The sequence below is a fragment of the Zingiber officinale genome, chromosome 11A (assembly GCF_018446385.1).
Source record: "Zingiber officinale cultivar Zhangliang chromosome 11A, Zo_v1.1, whole genome shotgun sequence".
NCBI lineage: Eukaryota > Viridiplantae > Streptophyta > Magnoliopsida > Zingiberales > Zingiberaceae > Zingiber > Zingiber officinale.
This window is the reverse complement of record NC_056006.1, coordinates 8,935,692-8,959,071: the sequence shown is the minus strand read 5'-3', so window position 1 is coordinate 8,959,071 and position 23,380 is coordinate 8,935,692. Positions and strand designations below refer to the sequence as shown.

Sequence of the window (23,380 nt, the reverse complement as noted above, 5' to 3'; positions counted from 1 at the left end):
AAGACTTCAAGCGAAGTAACTAAAATATTTCCAATAAAGATAGGGTTACATCAAGGATCACCTAAGTCCCTATCTTTTTACATTAATTATGGGCAAACTCACTACACGCATTAGAATCAAGACACAATATATAAAATTTAAGTTTAGCAATATTGGACATAATAAGATAAATGTTAAGCTAGGAGATGATGAGTTACCGAGAAGCGAGAGTTTTTAAGATTTAGGATCATTTTTATAAAATGATGGAGGGATTTAGAGAGATGTTTAATAGAAACAATTGTTAAGATAGAAGAGGATGCCCAGAACCGAGAAATTTAATATTTAGGATCATTTTACAAAATGATGGAGGGATTGAGAGAGATGTCTTACATGAAATAAGCAGGATGGGTGAAATGGAGGGAGCGTCGAGTGTTTTATGTGACAGTAAAGTACCTCTTAAACTTAAAGGTAAGTTCTATAAAAGCGCAGTAGACCTGCTATGTTATATGGAGTCGAATGTTGGGCTACGAATGAAAGAGTTGCAGAGATGAGGATGTTAAGGTGGATGTGTGGACATACGAGGATGGACAAAATAAGAAATGAGAGCATTAGAGAGAAAGTAGGAGTTGCATCTATTGAGGAAAAACTCAGAGAGACACGTTTAAGATGGTACGGACATGTACTTAGACGACCAATAAATGCTCCAGTTAGGCGATGTGAAACTATGATAAACATGCATATAAAACGAGGAAGAGGAAGACCAAAAAAGACTTGGTTAGCAACAATAAAACAAGATAAAATTTATTTAAATATAGATGATGATATAATAGGAGATAGAGCTCAATGGTGTAAAAGGATTCATACAGCCGACCCCACTTAGTGGGAAAAGGCTTGGTTGTTGTTGTTGTAACTAAAATTCAAATATATTATTTTGAATAAACTAACAAAAAAATTAAATATTAAATTTTATTTAAATTACAGATTGTTTTGTTTTATCTTTATGACTAGTTCTAAAAGTATATAAAATAGACTTGGAAGAAAATGTGAAAAATTGAATGTACCTCGCCTCCACGACGTCCTGAACCAAAATAACCACCTACAATGAATCACTTAGTTTACATGACATAGGTATGAATCTAAGTCTGGCATATGATGACTAGAATAAGAAAGAACAAACCAATAATAAGAACATCAAGATCGGAACCAGCATGTATATAGTCAGGTTTTAGCTTTAACCATTTCCCACTCCGATCACTAGGTTCCCATTTAGATCCAAGGTCCTTCAGCACAATTCCTTCATCTCTGAAAATGATTTTAGACAGCACATCATAGGAAGATTATAGAAACAAAGTACAAATATGACAGGAAATCAACTATCATAATAGCTCAATGTAGCAGACTAAAGTCAACTTAGCATGGAAAACCTATCAAAAAAAATTTTACTGAACTTAATCCCTTCAGAAATCCTTTTTCATAATATATTATTTATGAAAGTTGGTCTTCCTATGCAAGCATCATACATTATGATAATTGTAGGTATAGGTAGGCCGGCTAGAGGGGATGAATACCTCTGAAAAGAAGTTAGAATAATCTCTTGCTACTTATTTAGCAAAGACACAATATTAATAAAAAAAATAACTAACATAAAAGAAAACAATGTAAGAAAAACGCTCAGAATGTACTTAGATTGGTTACAACATAAGTAGTTAATCCAAGGCAATTGAAAAGCTCACTTAAAAGACTCCTTTGTTGAAGGCGGAGTAGTCTCTTACAAGCTTTGAACGCTCAGGAATTACTTAAAAAATGAGTACAATAATTGCATTCTAATTCCTAGCTCCAGGGACTTTTTAGAGCCTCCAGGGAAAAAGTTATCCTTGGTTCACGTTAGTTGGAGGCGCCTCTTCTCAACGATAGCCTAACGGCTACTATTCCATGGAGGCGCCTCTATGGAAGCTTCAGGAGGGTGCTTCCAATAGAGGCGCGAGGGTGCCTCCAACCAGCTTAGAGCTACCTTCAACTCGTCCCGTTAACCTCCAAATGGTTAACTCTTCCTCACGCTTCTTTGGGTGATGTTTCGGTCCTTCGAAATTAAGCTCACCAAAACCCAACTCTGATCTTCTCCTCGAGCATACTTCCTCCCCGGCGAGAGATGCTCCGCGTGCATCCTTCTAGTCCATCAATGTACTCTTCCGCAACTTTTCATCCCTCGAATGCACCGATCCCGTCGATCTATTTCCCATACCACCCTTCTCGCTCGCCGTGTCTTCCGCTCAACTTCATGTGTTCCTAAGTTCCTACACACTTAGACACAAGACATCAATACAACAAAGAACCTAACACTCAGTTGATCACATCAAAATCAACCTGGAGTACAACTTCCAGTGTTCATCTTTTAGTGTTATCTTAATTTGTATGACAAACTTGAAGTATTAAAAAAAATTGCTAAGTTAATGAACATAAGTTATTTACATAGATCACTTTGAGGCCCAAGTTATTGTAACTTTTATAAAGATTGTAAAACAACCTGATATTTGAGTTCTGCACTTCGACTATTTTGACACAATCTAGATTGCTATGATGCTATCTTGAACATAAAAAAAAAAAAAGAGCAGCTTGGTGCACGAAGCTCCCGTCATGCGGGGTACCGGGGAAGGATCCATTGTACGCAGTCTTACCCTGCTTTTTGCAAGAGGTTGTTTCTAGGATTCGAACGTGTGACATTTTGGTCACATGGCAACAACTTTACCGTTGCGCCAAGGCTCCCCTTCATGCTACCTCGAACATACAACAGTAAAAACACATTAGGTAAACTAAATAACTTATGGAGGTGTGTTTAAGTCATTGAAAGCAAAAACATATTCATAATATGAGCAAACGTCTATCTAATCCATGAATAACAGAATAGATATACAAAAAAAACAGACTGATCCCAGAAAGTATCTTAAAAAATTAAATTAGCATAACTTGAAGTTCTTAATCACTCTTCATATAAGAAAAAAAAACAAATTAGAAGGGGAAAAGATGACAACATATGGATCATCAGAACCTATTCTCAACGGTGCCTTTAAAGAACCTCTCCACATCTTCCACACTGTTAGCAAGAACAGACCAACAAGGTTCACCTGAAAAGTATCATAGGCTCCAAACTTCTATAAGTATCATAGCATGAATTATTTCATTAAGCATGACGTCAAGGGGAAAATTGAACAGACAGATGGATGAAGATCACCATTAGGTACCAATATCTCTAGGCGTCCCTTCAAGGGTCTCACAACTTTCTGCATAAGACTATGTCGTTCCATCAAACTCTGATGAATCACACTAGTGTCTCCAACATAGAGAATATCAAATGCTACATCTGGGTCTGTTAAGCTAGAAAGCAGTAGCTATGAACAAAATGTTAACCAAGTTAAATTCATTCAAATTCAAGAGCCTAAGTCATGGGAAAATGACACGAAAATGCACTTGAGACCTGAAGTGACTTAAAAGGAGTGGAGAGGCAGCTATATCTTAAACAGCATTTAGTAGAGTACTAGGTCAATTTAGTTTAACAGTGCCGCTCACACAGCATCAACTGCCAAAAATTCAGTCAGTATTTAAGATGTACCAAACTTCACACGTTATCCACATCATGGTTTAAAATCTCGAGCCGTATCGGAGTCTCGGCTTATGACCGAATAATACGATTTCGGTACCGTATCGTGCCATGCCGATATGATTTTAGTTTATATATATATATATATATATATATATTAAATTAATGAAATAATTTTATTAGGCTTTGATTCAGCATATTTAAATTATCAAATATTATAGCGCCACAACATTGCAGCACGAGGGGACCTTACGAGGCCGTCGTGACCTCACCGCGACCTCGCAAGACCGTCGCAACCTCACAATCACAGTGCCGGTAGATATCAATGTCAATCCCGTGCCGAAATGGTAAATACCACCAGTTCCGGATGGCATGGCTCAGTATTTTAATCCATGATCCACATAAATGATGACAGAAGTGAAAAGTGACACAGAGCTCAAGGAACAAAAGTGTGCTAGCCGCTAGGTACAGCACTAAAACACTACAAAAGGAAAATAACAAACATAAAAATAACCTCATGTGAACTATATTATATAATCCAATAATCGTATCTCACCAGCAAGAAACTCATATTACAAAAATTCAGAAAGTCAAAGGATACAACATAACTGCATCCAAAATAAGATGGAATTAGATCAAGTTAGCTACACTTTGCATGTATACTGCAAAGATGGAGGTATATCATGAAAATGAAAATCCTCACTTTACCTGGCGATAACTCTCTAGCCCTTCCCTAGCAGCCTTTGCTGCAATGATAAAAGGTATTTTATAGATTATCTAATAAAAACATGTTAAAAATGACAAGAAACAGCTGGAGATAGGTATCCAAAGACCTATTTCTTGATTTGAACCAAATTCTGCAAAACGCTGAGCAGAGGTGTCCCAAACCAGCATTTCACCATCCAGTATACACCTATATATAGCATCAACACAAATGCATATTACAATCACTGTTTTAAATTTTTATTAACCTTTTGGAAATAGGCATATGCCAAAAAAACATGTCAACAATAACATTGCCAACAGAAGATGTTTAAAAGAAAATTAATTTTATTTTTAATTTTGCAAACAAGTTAAATGTCTGACAGGAGCATACGATAGAACATAGAACATTTGACACGAGAAGTTCCACTATGAGACGAAATTGTGGAAATATGAAAATAAGTATACGAGGAGATTTAGAGGTGAAAGGTCTCGTGAGATTCTATTTCTGATTTATTCTACCAATTGATCCTATTCACAAATAGAACATAGAAAATAAGGGTTAATGAAGCATACTAGAAGAGATAAAACAAGATGGTTACCTGTCAACCAGGACGTTTTGTATAATAATATTTGACATGCCATGTGCATATTCAGTATGATCGAGAAAGTTTCTGATTCATTGAAGAATAACAAAGTTAGAGATGCAAATTCTTGGTTTCTCTATCATTTCAAAGTGATGAGATATTAATCCATTGAAGTTAGACAACAATAACAAAGGTTCATATAGATATATAGTAAAATCCCATAACTGAATTTATTTAAACACAGGCAATAGTTATACAAATTTCTAAGACCTGGCAGCATCTACCTTGAGAAATAGTGGATTTCCTCTCCATTTTTGTGAATCTGAATGCGATCGCCATCAAACTTACACTCAACGACAACATTCTTTCCATGAAGCTAAATAAAGAAACAAAACATGAAACAAAAGATATCTAGATTGGAAAACAAAAACAGAGAATGTTTGCACAAGTCATTTCTTGGAAAGAATAAATAAAAGAACAGCTTTGATATGAAGAAAAATAAGAAATTGAAATGTGCTTCAGAATTGAACATCCAAAAGGTAAAAGAATAGGAATCCGCAGCAAGTAATAGAGATGTCATTTCAATGTAACTCCAAGTTAAAGAACTGATATGACTCCATTCAAGAAAATATAAAAAAGTGAATGTAACTATTTATAAGAATGGCAAAAAAAAAAGAATAGTCTACAAGAAGATTTTCAAATACCACAATGATCAATCTAGATGCCAAAACTTTAGTATTGTAAAATGCATGTCAATGTGCTCAAGGTAAACTGAGATAGTAAAAAAAAAGACTTGTAGAGATTCATATGTGACCAGAACACAAGAAAATCACAAGATTAGAAGAGGAAGGATTCCATGATGCATTAAAATACCTTAATTGCGCCAATAATTAAATGAAGATCCGGAAATAGCAAGGGAAGCAAAAGACCAAAGCATCTTAAATGCAACAAGAAGCTAAAGTTAAAAAATAACCTTTTTCCATGCATTCATAGCATCACTGACTCTCATTGCTAACTGAGGCCTAACAGGTTTCCCAACTTCAATATCCTGCACATAAGCAATTAATTAAGTGCCACGAATATTTTGACATCAAGTAATAAAAGATTCCGTAAAGTCATAAAATGTGAGAGTTAGGAGGCACTCAAAACAATATAAATTAAATATTTTGCCATGCAGCCCAAGAAAAGATATGAATACAACGAACCAAACTGTATTTCATCTACTGTGGAAAGGTGACAGTAGACAAGTAAAATATTTTAGCATTTGGCAGAAACAACCCCCAGAGTTCATTCAACCATGAGTCCATAATCTCTTAAGTAATTCCAACCACGAAGAGAAACAGATGCATAACTTCTTAAATTTTCATCACTGGTAACAAGCTACATGTTGCTTCCTGCTGCAGTTTCAAACAAAGCTTCCATACTAACAGCTACATGTTGCTTTCTGCCACAGTTTCAAACAAAGTTTCCAAACTAACAGCAATATATATAAACTTAATTGCGCTAAGGTTTTCTGCAAGATGCCAAAATGTCCAGTTTCATATGAGATTGTTTCTCTGATCATCAAGTACTTTTATGTAGCAAAATATATCATATCAAAAAGTTATTGAAATCCAGCATATCAATCAATGTTGAAGGTGAAATGGGTGGATAAGCTACAGCTATTTTGTGTGAGAATCGAGCACTGTGATAAACACAGCATACAAGTCAAATTGTGTCATAAAGGTATCATTATAACCTCATGAGTCATGACAATCCCTATTTCGGCCAACAGTAGTAGAAATCTTGTGTGAACTAATAAAGTAAGCAATAGGGCAATATATATACATCAAGAAGTTCTCATATAACTTGTAAATTGCCTTTCGAAAGTTAAAAACTAGTGAGCCACTAACAGGATTAGGTTTGTTCTTGACATATTTCAGCAAGAGATGTCAATCATTCAGACAAGGGAACAGACGTAATGGGTAGTTCAAGAGAAATTCAGACTCATATAAAACATCGAGTACTTTAAATGTAAGAGGCATCAAAAGAGGTGCTTCTGAATGAAAAACTCCTACTAAAAGAAAGCCTATGAAACAACCAAAATATCGAAAGTAGTATCAAAGAACAGGAGATTGTGAGACAAAAAAACTCTTATTCTAATGTTTTATCATTCTTTTTTGTATTCTACCACATTGTATATAGCAAGGATTGAGATTTCATGCCGAGTCGGTCGAAACGAGAAAAGCATCTCGTTCTGCACGCTGACCGGCACTGGCACAAACCCGGCACCAGTCCCAGCGGCTGCCACGATGCACGCGCCGGTACCAAAAGGGCGTCGCGACTCCGTGGCCTCGTAGGGGGTTGCGCGACCCCCGCAGCCGCGCCGAAGAGGCCACGCGCCCCCCAAGGCCATACAGAAGGGATAGCACGACTATCGCGACGACCCCGCGGCCACGGCCGGGAGTTGCAATAGCCGCGACGCGTATAGGTTTTTTAATTAAGATTTTTTTTAAAATTAAAACAATTCCCAGAAGTGATGGGGATAATTCAAAGAGACTTAATTAAATTCTAATAAAATTATCTAATTGATTAAATATTTTATTTATTTTAATTTTTAAAATATATAATAAAAATTTTATTTATTTATTTTTTTAGTTATGTTATTATTATTTTTAATGATCTAATTATCTCTAATTTAAATAAATAATCAAATATATTTTTAAAAATCTTAATTAAATTATCCTATTAAAATATATAAAAATTCTAAAAATGTTAATAAAATATTATATATTCCTAAAACCCTCCGCAGGGATTGCAGTGTAGCAATGGTCTCCGCTGGTCACCACAACCGTGATTTTTTTAGTTGTTTTATTTAGTTTATTTTTTAATTTTTAAATATCTATTTTTTAAAAATAAACTATTATAATAATAATTATAAAATATTAAAAATTATTTCAAAATTTTTAAATAATTTTGAATTTTAATAAATATTTTATAAAATAATTTTAAAATTAAGCATAAATTTAAAATAATCTAAAAAATTAAAAAAATATATATAATTCTTAAACATTTCAAATAATTTTTTTAAAATTAAAAATTTACAAATACATTAAAAAATAATTAAGATTTTTAAATAATTATAATTATTTTTATAATTTTAAATTTAGTTTTGAATTTTAAGAATTACTTATTTTTTAAAATATTTTTTTATAAAAATTTAATAGGCATTATCTTATGAGAAAATATTAAAATATAAATTCAGCATCTTAAAATATAAAACATAATTAATAATGAAATATTAATATACATTTATTTATATTTATATTTAAAAAATATCGAAACTATATCAGCACAGCACAATACGATATTGAAACTGTATCGTTCCGATACAAGACCGAAACCTCAGCACGGGTTGAGATTTTAAACCTTGGTATATAGCATGTCAATTACAATGAAGTACTATGTACTCTTGCAGTATACAGTTTGAAAGCAAAACATTTTTCTCAATTAATAAAAGAAGTGTCTTACTAATAACCAGCTACCCAATTTTCAAGTTTGTGACATAATTGTTTAAGAACAAAACAATAAGGTTGTTAACAAAACCTAGAGTGTCATAATCCAGAAACTGATTGTTAAAGTCAAATCAGACTTTGATGGTTTTTCAATGAAATTGGGCTAGTTTCGGGTTCTATTTCTAAAACAGAACAATTTTTTTTCGCCTAGCTCAACTTCTATTGAAGAATCCAAAAAACAAAAAAAAAAAACAATCAAGATATCAGAAGATAATAATATTTTGAAAAGAAAATTAATCATACCAACAACAAGAAAGAAAAAGTTAATTCCAAGTTTCCCGAGTCATTTCCAAGTGTTTTGTAATGAATTTAGGTCGGGCCATGAGTTCTTATTCTTTAAACAAAGCACAAAAAAACTGAAAAAGCATGATCGCACCACTTAGACCTATGAACTATTTATTTAAGTATGAACTGCCAAATATGTAACACAAGCATAACATTGAGAAATAGTTATATCTCAGTAGCACCATTAAATAATAGCAATTCTTCAAGAAAGTCAGATGTTCTTGAAAATTTTCACAACAATAGCATTTAATATCAATATATGGAAATAACTAAATGTTAACCTGGGAAGAATGGAAGGAAGAGGGGGAGGGTTCCTGTTTACATGAGGAAGAGAAGGGAAGGAAACTAGAGTAAGGAAAGATGTACAGATTGTCACTCTAAGTTGTTCCATTTACAATAAGACGAAACAAGAGAGAAAAGACAATGGAAACCTACAGACTAATTGGCATTTTTCAGCTATCATTCAAGTGGACAAAAAACATAGTTCAAGGGAAGACAAATAACAGAATTGCATTAACTTAATGTCTATTTCATTTATCTTGATTTGTTAAGAAGAGGAAAGGAGAACACATTTCACGATCCTCTTCCCCACCTACCTTAGTAAGGATTCTAGAGAAAGGATCTTCTCTTCCTCTCCACAGTGATTTGGAGAAAAATTTTGTTTGCATGGTCAATGGGTGTGGACTTCTCTCCCAAAACAGCAGCAAAAAAGTTTATTATGTGCTACATTTTCAGAGTTGTGGATGGTGCAATTGTCAAGGCCACAAGGTGAGGACAAGGAGTAAGCACTGACTGCTGCATGCAAGCGAGGCAATATCTGTAGCAAGCGGGTGAAGCGGCATCTATGACAGTTAAGCAAGGCAGTATTTGTAGGAAGAGAGAAACGCGACATCTATGGCAAGCAAAGTAGTGTCTATGATGAGGTAGCATCTCTGGAGAGTGGTCAAGGTGGTATTTATCGGGAGCCATGGGCAAGGTGAGATGACATGAGGTTGTTGAGTGGGTTTACAAATGAGACAAGCAAGGTGACATCTACAGATGAGGTGAGATAGATGAGGAAGACATTCAAGCTTACCATTTCCATTCACTCCACTCCTTTCACTCTACCTTTTTCCCATTATTCAAGGAAACAAGTTCAGAGTGATTCCTCCTCTCCTCTCCTCTCCTCAAGGGTAAACACTGTTTCCTTTGAAGTAACCAAGAGATATCAATAATTTCATCTCTTTTTTCTTTTCTTTTCTTTTCTTTTTTAAGGCAAACCCAACACAATGGAAAAAACTTTCTTGCCCCTTGAAAGATTAATATTTCTTGTGTAATTAATCATATTGGCATAAATTGCTCACTTGAAAGTTTCTAACTAGTATTAATCATCTATATCAGTTGTTTGAGTAAATGAAACTTTTGCAGGATCACTTCTTCGAAAAGTACCCAACAAAGAGCCTAAAATTCAAAATTTTGCTTATGCACTTCATAGAATAACTGTCTGCAACTCCATGCCCGTGTAAATTTTGCTAGTTAAAGCACATCTTTTTTTCTAATGAATTTGACATCTATTTAGGCAAATAGTCAATGTAATAAAAAATCATAAAAACCTAAAAATACCTGTTTCTTTTGTCGCTGTGTGCGATCTCTCAACTTTTCACATACTAATTTAAGGTCGCAAGTGACATTGAATAGATCTTCAGCATCAAGATGAAATTCATGAAATATGCTTTTTTCACTAATTCCCAGCTTTAAATCTACAAGAAAAATTAAATTTAAAAAAAAAAAATCCATGGGGAGAGACAAGTTAAGAGAATATTAAATACATGAGCTTATAATACCTTTAAGGATAATCATGAGAATCCACTTCATTTCCAAGGCATTTGTTTTCTTTATGAGACTTGACAGAACAGCAGCTTTTTCGCCCCTGTTTGGTTGGATAATTAACCACAACTTGATGGGTGAAAAAGACAAACAGAAAGAGAAATTGAGCAAACAATGATAAAAAAAAACTGAAATATACAAATTCTACATGGCAACAATAGAGGTTCAAGAATGATATATAAAAGTTGGAATTTCCTTAAGAGGAAAAGTATCATTTCAATAGCTTAAGTGAACAAAAGAGTCCAACATTTCTACAATATAGACAGATATCTGCCAACTAGTTTGCATATAATAGGTACTTGTTTTCCGTTGATGCTAATTGATCAAGCATATCATTCAGCTCTTTGATTGTGAGCCCTCCAGAAACCATCCCCTGCCTGCATTGAAGAACCTGAAAAGCAAGCAGCAGAGTTCACGTGAACAAGATATCAAGGAAAGAAATCCAACAAGCTTTTAGGATATGAAGACTGAGGTTCTCTAGAACCCCCATGAAGTTGCACCAAGCAATAAACCAAAAAGATACATTAGAAAAATGAAAGATGAGTAAATATTGACATGAATAGATCGGTTAAAATGCATTATCCATTTATTTGTCACAAGAACTGGCTGCACATTGCTCAAAAAATTGTAGGAGCAGCAATGGTTAGCATAAACAGGTTTTTTTGGTTATCATTGTTTAAAATCTTTACCTATCACCACTACTTGATTTAGGGTCAGCCTATGTTACTCGGACTTGGATAGAAGGAATCTAAAAATTTAGTGTCAGCCTATGTTACTGGGGCAACAAACCCTAAGATTTTGGTATACGAAAAGACAAAAGAATAGAGACAAGAATTTAAGCTAGAAAACAGAAGTTTGATCCAAAATTTATTAACCAGAAGGCTTCAAGTCTAATTTTGATGTAACTACTTGTTAAAAACATTTTGCAGTCAATGAAGCAATAAATTTTTCATAAATCTACAATCAGTCAACAAGCCAACTCTAATCGTGCAGTCTTGTCAGGTAACAAATCTTAGATAAATTTGAGTTGAGGTTTCTTTCAATGGAAACATAAGGAGAGGAGAGAGGGATTTAACAAACCATAACCCAATTCCTTCCATTACTTTCTTCAGTTCAGAAACCAGGGCATCTAAATACAAGGTTTAAGATTTTTATTATTTTAACAGCATAAGATATTCCAATCAAAGACAGATGAACTGTTCCATCTTTGTTCCTACGTCTCTAATACTCAACACGAAGATATTAGATGCAATCTAGTTGGAATCAACACGGTTTTGAATACTGTTCTGTGCTGCCTGAAACTCAGCAACACACATGGTTCTGATCAGCCACCATGCATAAAACACCTCAAGACAGCCAAATCCAGATCCTGAACAGCCACGAAATTGCAGGTAAGCTTCTTCTTCTTTATTGCTGTAACAACTTCTCCATTGCATCTTCTTCATTTTCCATTTCTTTTACTTCTCAAATGATGCCAACTTGAATAAACTGTACTGACCCATAATAGGAGTGTCGGTAGCAAAGGCTCTAATATTCTGGCAAGCCATTGATACCCAACACAGGAATGGTATTGTAAACCTTGTGGACTCAAATGGACTAGTACTCCAATGCATAAGAATACTTTACACTAGGAGATGGTATAACACTGGGGTTTACATCCACCTGTGGGCGCCTCTTCCAACTGATAGTAATTGTTTGTTTTGTTGGTGCAACATCCCTCAGGTCAAGGTTGACCTGGTTGACCAAGCTTGAGTCTTGGTTTGGGTTTCGATGTTTGACAATGCAAGGTTGATTGAAGAAGAGTCAAGTAGGTCAAGGATGACCGGATACTTGACTGGGAAGTCCTAGTGAGTGAAGCTAGGCAGGAGGAAAATCCTGGTGAGTGAAGCCAGGTGAGAGACCTAGTGAGTGAAGATAGGCAATTGGGAAAGTCCTGGTGAGTGAAGCCAGGCAAGAGAAATCCAAATGGGTCAAGGTTGACCAGACATTTGGTGAGAATCCAAGTAGGTCAAAGGGATTGATCGGATACTTGGCACGAGAAAGAAAAGTCCAAGTAGGTTAGAGGGACTGACCGGATACTTGGCAAGAAGAGAAAAGTCCAAGTGGGTCAAAGGGATTGACCAGACACTTGGTGAGAGAGTCCTAGCCGGTCAAGGGTGACCGGATGCTAGGTCTTATGTACCAACAAGTCATGGTTGACTAGATGTTGGTTTAGGGGGCTTTAGACTTGGTTTTGGACAAAAACCAAGGTTTGGATTGATCCGTGGATTGATCCAGCAGGTTTGGATTGATCCGTGGATTGATCCGTGGATCGATCCAGCAGATTTGGATCGATCAGTGGATCGATCCAGAAGATCCGGATCGATCCGCCGATCGATCCGGTGAGTCCCCGCGAACAGAACCCCTCTGGATCGATCCGTGGATCGATCCAGAGGTCCCAATCGATCAGTGGATCGATTGGGACGCTGCTGCTTCGCGCGATAAGCGCTGGATCGATCCGTGGATCGATCCAGGCATTTTTCCAGAGCACAGAGGCGCTCTGGATCGATCCGTGGATCGATCCAAAGCCTCCCCGATCGATTGGGAGCAATCCAATCGATTGGGATTCGACCGTTGGCGTCGTTTATAGCTGTTGGCGTGCGATTCCTTCAGCATCTCTTCACCGATTCATTTCAGATCTTCACCAGCTCCTCCACAACTCTTCTCAAGCTCGAGATCACCAGTTCTTGAAGGATCTTGGAAGTTCTCCAAGTCAAGAGGCGGATCTATTGCAAGAGGAAGAAGTTAGGGTTAAGGTTTTTATTGCACATCTTGTAAGCTTTTGCTTATCTTGTATTTCCCTTTCTTCTTCTTGTATTGAGAGAGTTGTAGGGCTTCTCCGCCTTTGGTAGTTACCATAAAGGAGTGTTATTCATAGTGGAGGGTGTGTGTGTTGGTGTGGATCCTTGGATTAGTCACCTCTTGTGAGGTGGATACCAAGTAAACCAACCGTGTTAGCGTTGTGTGATTGTTTCTTTGTATTTCCGCTGCACATCTTTGAAGGAACAAGCACCGCCGAGCACCGAGCGAACGCGACGAGCTATTCACCCCCCCTCTAGCTACTTTTGGTCCTAACAAGTGGTATCAGAGCGAGGCCGCTCTTCACCGGAATCATCGCCGGAAGGGTCAAGTATAACAAGAAAAGCTAGAGGGTGAAGAAGTTGGAGCAAATTCTTCAAGTTCAAGACTTTATCAAGCTCAACTTCAAGATGCAATTCCAAGATGGACTTGGATTTGACACAAGGGTGGCTCCACCATACACTTCCATGAGTTTCGATTCTTGGAAATCAAGAATCGAAAATTTCCTTATGATGGAGGTAGAGCAATGGTTTGCTCTAATGGAAGGCTTCGAGGCTCCAAGAAATTCAAAGGGCAAAGTTTTCAAGAGGAGCAAGTGGAGCCAAGAGCAAGTCCAAAGGTGCGAGGCCAATGACAAAGTGACCAAGCTCTTGGTCAATTTATTGCCAAGCACCATCCTTTGCAAAATTGGAGAATTTGAAGATGCAAAGGAACTATGGAGCAAATTGGCCAAGCTTCATGAAGAGATCCCCTCCACTGTACAAGAGCAAAAAGAATCCAGAGAGGGTGACTCTTTGGAGCAAGACCAAGAGGAGGACTCCGAGGTTGAGAGATGCTCAACCTCCGAAGAAGAGGAAATCCAAGAAGCTTCATCCTCAAGGGAATGCACCGGAGGGAACAAGGAGGGAGCATACTCCTTGTTTCATATTCAAGATGATGAAGCCTCCACCTCTAGGATTGAGGGGGAGCAATCCTTGGTGACGCCGGATCAAGAAGAAGGAGAAGCTTCTACATCCGGGTCGAGAGAAGAAGAGGAGGAAGAAGCAACTACCTCTACAAGTCAAGAAAAATCAAATGGAGGAGAATCAAGGTCCGATCAAGAGGAAGCTTCTACCTCCGGATCCAAAGGAAAAGATGTCACCCCTACACACAAAGGTATAAATGTTTCAATTAAAAATAAAAATCATATAATATGTTTTGAGTGTAGGGAAAATGGACACTACAAGAGCAAGTGTCCCAACTTGGCCAAGAAGAAGGGCCAAGTGGCACAAAAGGGCAAGGTGAAGCCAAAGGAGACCATTCCCGGAACAAAGAAGAGCAAGGAGCATATCATATGCTTCTCTTGCAATCAAAAGGGGCATTACCGGAGTCAATGCCTCAATGGGAAGAAGATGGTCAAGGCTCAAGGAGGCATTAGTCAAGGGGGAGCCTCCAAGGTAAAGAAGAAGGTAACATTTATTGAGCCTACTCCTTTACATTATGATAAAAAGCATGATAGTTCTAATTTTTATCATTTTAATCCGATTTACCATAAGAATAGGAAGCATGAGGGCTTTAAGGAAAAGCATGTGGCCCTACATGCCAAAACTACCCAACCTAAGGTTAGGAAGGTAGATGGGCACTTGGGCAAGAACACTAAGGATAATAGATACAAGCCCAAAAACAAAAATGCTCATGGGTGTAATGAAAATCAAAATCTAAGGATTTAATGATAGAAAATCAAGTCTTGAGGTCAAGGCTTGATAAAATGGAAAAGACCCTAAAAAGGATGGAAAATATCCTAAAAGGGCAACATGAGCATAGCCTAGGTCTAGAAGCACAAAGGTCATCTAATGACCATAGAGGGTTGGGATACAAACCCAAGGCTAAGAAGGATGTGCCCTCTTACCATAGGGTTCCATATAGTTATGGAACCAACCCTAGGTCTAGTGGTCAAGTCAAAAATACTAGGAAGGTTATTCCTAAGAGTATTTTTGCAATAAATGTGACTAAGACTTCTAAGAAGTCTAAGAAAGTCACTAACAAGGTCACAAGGGAAGCAATCCCTAGGGTTGACTTAGAAAAAGTGACCAAGGCTTCTAAGAAGCCAAACAAGGTCACTAGGAAGGTATCTAGGGAAGTTATCCCTAGTGAATACCTAGAGCATCCAAGGAGCACCAATAGATTTTGGGTTCCTAGGAGCATCTTCTCTACCCCATAGATGGGTTAGAGAGTGTCAACTCTAAGAAGAAGGGTAGTTAACCCAACTTTGAAGAAATTGACACTCAAGGAGCATTTTCAAGGTTATTATTAACCTTTGAAAATGAAGTGGATTTATGTTTACTCTTGAGAAGAGTAAAATGTGTCACAATTTGATAAATTGGATGATATTTTAAGTGACACAAATTGGGAAAATCATAAGAACTACCAAGTTGGAATTTTTGTATGTTCTTAGGAAACTTAAGGTCAATCTAAGCCTTAATTTAAAATGCTACTCTTGTGGAAGAACGAAATATGCCAACATTTGAGAAATAAGCTTAATTTCAATTGGCATAAACAAATCAAGAGAAATATAAATGTCAATTTAGGTTTTGGCATTTTCTTGAAGCATTTAGGGCAATCTAGGTTTAACCTTTTAAGGTAGCTAAGTGGTTAAGGATACTTAGATAGGGAATCTAGGTATATTTTTATTTATGTTAAAACTTGTCATGATTGCTTGCCCATCATATGCCATGACATCATATTTATTGTTGCATTCATATCTTACTATGAAAAATCCAAAAAATACCATGTCACGACACGCATGCATCATATAGCTATAGGGTACTTTCTTTTGAACATTATCTCCTTTTGATGTATGCCATAACATAATCATGCATTAAGTTTAATTCCTTGTAATTAAGGACAAATGACATTTAACAACACTTATTAACAAGTGACATCCTAGGTGGATGTCTAATATCTCTAAAAATGCCTAGATAGATATGCATGATCCCTAGAATAGGGCAAAACTAAAATCTCACATCTCACAAGGACTATAAGGTGACTTGTATGTGTTTTAGTGCACATTAGATACAAGTGAGATGTTAGAATGATGAACAAAACTCAACATGTTGATTTAGTGCATTCTTTTGAGTTTTAGGTTCATCAAAACACATAGTTATGTGTTTTCCCATCATTGGGAAAGCTAATGTACAAGTCATGTGCATTAAGCCCAAGGAATGTGATGGGATATTGGTTTTGAAAATTATTTCAAAATGCTTTTGGAAAACCTTGGTGAAGGCTATCTTTTGATAGTAATCACCATTGAATAGTTAGACACAAACTTGAAGAAAACGCTAAAGTTTTAGCAAGCTTTCAAGTTTGTGTCAATTTTGAAAATATGAGGTATTTTCTTAGAAAACTATTTTTCCTTGATAAATTATGCCCTAAGAAATGTCTACACGAAATTTCATGATTTTTGGATTTTTGTAGAATTTTCTAGGGATTTCTGAAGTTGGCTGATTTTGAATTTCAGCAACTATCAGAGCTCCAATCGATCCATGGATCGATTGGAGTGCCTGAATCGATCAGTGGATCGATTCAGAAGGCAATTCGATCAGCCGATCGATCCACACATCCTGAATCGATCATTGGATCGATTCAGATAGGTTGAATCGATTGGAACCCAACTCCAATCGATCCAGGATGCTGATTTTGGCTGGGAAGGCCTGATTTCAGCACTCTCTATTTTAGTCTAGGTAACCATTCTAAACCCCTGAAAATACATTTGTATACATACAAAGGGTGTTTTCGTGTAGAAAACAAGGATGGATTGGTTAAGGAAGGCTAAGTTGAAGTTTAGGTTGAGGTTTGTTTCAAATTTTGAATATTTGAACCTCAAAACTTCTAAATTTGGGTTTCCTAAAGTTTTGGGGATTCCAAGTCATTGTTGGTGCAATGACAGAAGTTACCACCATGTCTTTAGGGGGAGGGACTCTTTAAAGACATGAAAATTATTTTTCATGAACCTTGGAAGGTGGTCAACCTTCCGTTAAGAACATGCTCAAGGTTGAGCGTTTGAACTTTAATGGGGAGTGGATATCCTCATTGTTCAAGTGGCTTCAAGTGGATAATGCTCAAGGATGGGCATTTGCCTACATTGGGGGAGAATGTAGGGTTAAGGTTAATGAAGGGTATGGGACCTTCATTATCGTGTTGGTCACAACGAGTGAAGTTGTGAACAACGATGAGCAACTCTTCAGGGGGAGAGTTTTCAACAATGGGGCATTTGTTGAAGAGTGCCCAAAATTGAGGCACGGGTTGATGTGTGCTCAAAGATGGGTTGATGTGTGTCAATAGAGGGAGAATGAAAAGGAGTAAGTTAGGCTTTCATTACCTAGAGGGAGTTTGCCCTCTTAGGGGGAGAATGAAGGGCTTAACTTATGTATTCATTACCTAGTGGCATGAAGAAGGTTTAGGCTATGGGATTAGCCTAACTTACGTGTGGTATTGTAAGTGATAGTGTTGGTATTGTCAAACATCAAAAGGGAGATTGTTGGAGCATCCCTCGTCAAGGTTGACTGGTTGACCAAGTTGAGTCTTGGTTTGGGTTTCGATGTTTGACAACGCAAGGTTGATTGAAGAAGAGTCAGGCAGGTCAAGGATGACCAGGCACTGGGGAAGTCTAGTGAGTGAAGTTAGGCGGAGAGAAAATCCGGTGAGTGAAGCCAGGTGAGAGACCCAGTGAGTGAAGCTAGGCAATTGGGAAAGTCCCGTGAGTGAAGCCAGAGAGAAATCCAAATGGGTCGAAGGTTGACGTTTGGTGAGAATCCAAGTAGGTCGAAGGATCAATGATACTGCACGAAAGAAAAGTCCAAGTAGGTTGAGGGGACCTGATACTTGGCAAGAAGAGAAAGTCCAAGTGGGTCAAAGGATCGACCGGACACTTGGTGAGAGAGTCCTAGCCAGGGTGACCGGATGCTAGGTCTTATGTACCAACAAGTCGTGGTTGACTAGATGTTGGTTTAGGGGCTTTAGACTTGGTTTTGGACAAAACCAGGTTGGATCGATCCGTGGATCGATCCAAAGAGTTTGATTGATCCGTGGATCGATCCAGGGTTGGATTGATCCGTGGATCGATCCAGATCTGGATCGATCCGCAGACCGATCGATCTCTGGATCGATCCAGCAGATCCGGATCGATCCGTCATCCGGATCGATCGGTGGATCGATCCAGAAGATCCGGATCGATCGGTGGATCGATCCAGAAGATCCGGATCGATCCGCCGATCGATCCGGTGAGTCCTCGCGAACCCTCCGGATCGATCCGTGGATCGATCAGAGGTCCCAATCGATCGCTGGATCGATTGGGACGCCGTCCGCGATAAGCGCTGGATCGATCCGTGGATCGATCCGCATTCGAGCGAAGGCGCTGGATCGATCCGTGGATCGATCCAAAGCCTCCGATCGATCGGGAGCAATCCAATCGATTGGGATTCGACCGTTAGCGTCGCTTTAGCCGCGCGATTCCTTCAGGATCTCTTCACCGATTCATTTCGGATCTTCAGCTCCTCCACAACTCTTCTCAAGCTCGAGATCACCAGTTCTTGAAGGATCTTGGAAGTTCTCCAAGTCAAGAGGCGGATCTATTGCAAGAGGAAGAAGTTAGGGTTAAGGTTTTTATTGCACATCTTGTAAGCTTTTGCTTATCTTGTATTTCCCTTTCTTCTTCTTGTATTGAGAGAGTTGTAGGGCTTCTCCGCCTTTGGTAGTTACCATAAAGGAGTGTTATTCATAGTGGAGGGTGTGTGTGTTGGTGTGGATCCTTGGATTAGTCACCTCTTGTGAGGTGGATACCAAGTAAACCAACCGTGTTAGCGTTGTGTGATTGTTTCTTTGTATTTCCGCTGCACATCTTTGAAGGAACAAGCACCGCCGAGCACCGAGCGAACGCGACGAGCTATTCACCCCCCCTCTAGCTACTTTTGGTCCTAACATGTTTTACTAATTTCATACACAACTCGCGGATCTGATAGAACAAAGCAACTAAAAATTAACTTTAAAAAAAAGTTATCATAAGCAAATAGACACAAAGATCTTGGAACTAATGGTCAGTACCCAATAAGGGCATGTAAGAAGAGCTTCAAGAATCATCAAACTCTTGAATTTATGCATTATATTATAAATCTTGACTAAAATGGTCAAAGGTAACTAGAGTATAATAATTTGTTAGTGGAATGAAGCACTCAGCTCTTCGTTGCATTTTTCTCATTTCTCGTAAAGATTAAAAATAGGAATAAAGTAAAGTATAGGGAAAATAGTGCCGAATAAAAGGGGCAAAGCTGAGAGATAAACACCACTTTCTTCCACACCATAGCAAATGGGAATCAGATGGCAAATCTCACTTCATCCTACTTACCTTTCACTGTGTCAAGATTGTTAGCACCTCTCAAGATCATTCCATATACATCATGGGCATAACATTCTCGCCCATAACTTACCTAAATGCAGGGCAGCAAGACCTCAACACCTTCCATGCTGACACTTTTCACCAACTGGAGCCCCTCTTCTCCCCGAAGTAGACCAAAGTTTTTTGCAAAATGGGGAAATAAAAATCATCCCACAGTTGATGCAGGAGACCAACTTGATTCATAATTTTGCTTCGGCCCACCAAACTCCCTCCTCACACTGGCTTCCTTACTCCTAAGCATCAACCTTCCATTGGTAAACTCAGGAAAAGGCACTTCCTTTGGTTACTAAAGTGTCCACCCTTTTTGAACGTTTAGCTGGTTCTCACCCTCCCAAAATCCTCTCGTATGTAAATATAACGATGAACATGATCCGTTACATTTATCTAGAGGGTAGACTGTTGCCCTTCCTCTCCACTCGAGAAAATAACATCAGGCATGATGGATTCATTATGACAAAAGGCAAACATTTAGAAAGTAGTTCTACAGAATGAATTGAATGCGTTTATCATGAACAGCCTATAGTTTGAAAAAGCCAAAAAAAAAAAAGGAGCCTAGCTATACTGTGCTTGCTAACATGGCAATCCCTGGATGAAGATACGTACTTGCAAGAAATGAGAAACTAAATCGTTCACAGAACAATGAGGCATGTGGGAAGAAGCGAGAGTACTCATAGTGACTTTGGATCACAAAAAGGCAAGGAAACTATTTTTGTGTGTGCACGGCAATGCAAAAGAAGTGATTTTGGAAAGGGAAAAGGACCTCCGCAGCCACAAGAGCGAAGTTTCCAGCATTAGCGCCGGATCGGGCGCCACCCTTGCGCCAGTTGATGAGTCGGAGGGCGTCGGGGGAGTCCTTGGCGAGGCCTAGAGCGTCGACGAGGCACGCGGCGAGGGCGGATTCCTTGAGGCCGTAGGTGCCGCGCTCGCGGTCGAGGCCGGGGAGGATGAGGCGGATGGCGCTGAAGTACTCGCGGCCGGTGTAGACCCGATCCAGGAACGTCCGAAACCGTTTCCGCTTCTTGACTGCCGCCCGGTCGCGGAGCATCGCCTGGAACATGCTGACCAGCAGCCCGAATCTCACAGTAGCGTCCGTCATCTGCTCGATCGAAGCTCGCGGTTGCGGAATGAGCGTCTTGTCGGTGTTCGATCAATTCTCAGCGGTGGGGTTTTGACTTCTGGGGTCGAACATGCTTAAGTTGTCTAACTCAGATCATACAAGTGTTAAAATAAATAAATAATAATGATATAGATTTCAAATGAATTTGATGTGTCTAGATCATTAAAAACTCATTAATGATTATCGATTTTTTTTTCAACTCATTAATAATTGAAAATATTTGAAATCAGAAATTTTAGCAGGTTTAAACTCAAAAAAATATCATGAAGATAATGATTCAGTTTTAAAATGAATCTAAAGTGTTTTGTCCATTAATCACTTATTACTGAAAAATATCCACAATCTATAACCAAGCTACATGTAGAGCTATCAATTATATCTAGGATCCATAGTTTAATTTCTAGCTATGATTTATTTGTATAAATTTTTTTAATCAAGAGATGGTGGACTTTTAGGGCACCCATCATTGGTGCTTCCTGATTAACCCCTAGTAGCTAATAGAAATTTCCGTGAGGTCAGATCGATCGCCCTAGATTTGACATTACTTGGTTCAATATTTATCTCACGGGGGTGCCTAGCTGGCTAAAGGAGCATTAGTACAATATCAAAAGAGGTCAATTCCTGACAAATGTATACCTTTGGGGAAAAAAACTTATCCCATCTCCTAACTACTTGATGATCGACTATAAGTTTACTCCATGATTTACCTTCCTTTACATACTCTAGAGATGGATTATAAAAAATGTCTAGGGTGAGCATACTCACCTTTTATTATAATAATTAAGGTATTTGTAGAGCTGTTAGATGAGTTAAGCAATAATTTAAATGATGGATAATAGATGGATAATCTAATATGATTGGAGAATACTATAGGTGTGAAAAGGGAAAAAAAACATAATCTTTTGTAAGAAGAAAAATCCTATATAGAGTTAGCAAAGAATTAAGTCCTAAGATTATGTAAATAATAGAATGAAGTAATAATTTAACCCCAAAATTTAGAGAGTGATAGGGGAGTGTTATATTTCCTACCATTATCATAAAATCATATATGGATATTGGTAATAAATTGTAATTATTGATTGTCAAATTGACTACTGACTAGTGGTTGTGATGTACTCTTTATATAAGTTTTTGATAGTATTTCATCAATATTGGAGTTAGTAGTTCTTTGTCAAAAGGGCATGTAATGTACATTCATGACTATAGATATTCATGTGACATTTCACTTTAACATCTAAAGTTTTTCTAGAATTATAAATATTAAAGCATCCATACTAATTTCCTTATCCAAAATGTATAATTAAGGATAAAAAATTACTTTATTAAATTTAGATATCCATTTTTTAATACACCATATATTAGCTTCCCTATTTCTTCTCTCTTTTATAATATTTAAACAATGAAATTTATTCCTTAAATTTAGAGAAGTACTGTTCATAAATACATAATTTAGATAATATATAGGATGACTGATGTAAATGTTTTTTAGCTACAATATCTAAAATTTAAGATAAAACTTTTAAATAAAGTATCTAATGTGGATGCTTGAAAGGGAGAATTTGAAAGTTAACTCCTTTTCTTTTATCTATAACTTATATTATTCAATGGAACGGATAAATTCGATTAGTCCAATCTAATTTGATGACTTAGTTATTTGAGGAGGTTTAAATAAAAAAAAAAATCAAATAGGGAATGATTTAGGTTTTGAGTTAATTTGCACATAAGTAGCTATTGGACAAAATTTATCCATAGATAATTTTAAAAAAAATATATATTAGAAATTTAAATTAAATGTAATGTGTACTAGTTCATTAATTACTTTTGGCCAAAATTTATTAATGCTTTTTTCATATCTCACTTATGGATGAACAAAAGTCCAATCAAGGATTTTGAGTATGTTTAGACTAAAAAAATTTAGGTTTAAAGTAAATGTCTCGATTTATGACTTGTAATATATATATATATATATATATATATATATATATATATATAATTTTATGACTGCCTGATACATAATTTTAATAATAAGATTACTAAGTAATTATATAATCTGCTTCAACATTTAAAATATTTATTTTTGAAAAAAAGATAAAATATGACTTAATAAAAAATAATCGATGGATTTAACCTACTGATTTTTTTTTAAAAAAAATATGGATGAATTTAGAGATTTAAAAAATTATAAAAACTGTAAATATGTAGAATATATATATATATATATATATATATATAGAGGATTGATATGCTGCGCGTCTGTAAAGTGCGTGACTGTGCGCTACTTGCTCCTGATTGGTCTCTGGATCGATCAGGAGGTTCCTGATCGATCCAGAGACCGATCAAGTGCAAGTCGTGCACAATCGCGCACTTTGCAGGCGCGCAGCATATCAATCCTCTATATATATATATATATAAATGGATTCAAAAGAT

At 37.0% G+C, this 23,380-nt stretch overlaps 1 protein-coding gene across 4 annotated transcripts in view; it reads right to left on the bottom strand.

Annotated features, from left to right (window-relative positions):
- The window catches only part of LOC122032271 (DNA ligase 4-like), a 34,449-nt gene extending 13,427 nt beyond the window's left edge, over positions 1-21,022 (bottom strand). For 2 of the 4 annotated variants that reach the window (XM_042591550.1, XM_042591554.1), the window contains exons 1-14: positions 20,597-21,021; positions 10,868-10,959; positions 10,526-10,611; positions 10,305-10,441; positions 5,837-5,911; positions 5,148-5,239; positions 4,879-4,950; positions 4,408-4,487; positions 4,283-4,320; positions 4,176-4,182; positions 3,209-3,337; positions 3,026-3,101; positions 1,157-1,281; positions 1,041-1,075 (exon numbers count right to left, since the gene is read on the bottom strand). In XM_042591550.1, coding sequence (XP_042447484.1) covers positions 1,041-1,075; positions 1,157-1,281; positions 3,026-3,101; positions 3,209-3,337; positions 4,176-4,182; positions 4,283-4,320; positions 4,408-4,487; positions 4,879-4,950; positions 5,148-5,239; positions 5,837-5,911; positions 10,305-10,441; positions 10,526-10,611; positions 10,868-10,959; positions 20,597-20,932 — 1,380 coding nt within the window. In that variant the 5' untranslated portion in view covers positions 20,933-21,021. Of the gene's footprint in view, positions 1-1,040; positions 1,076-1,156; positions 1,282-3,025; positions 3,102-3,208; positions 3,338-4,175; positions 4,183-4,282; positions 4,321-4,407; positions 4,488-4,878; positions 4,951-5,147; positions 5,240-5,836; positions 5,912-10,304; positions 10,442-10,525; positions 10,612-10,867; positions 10,960-20,596 lie in introns of all 4 variants that reach the window. The other 2 variants (XM_042591553.1, XM_042591552.1) reach the window with 2 other exon arrangements.
- Positions 21,023-23,380: the final 2,358 nt, after the last annotated feature.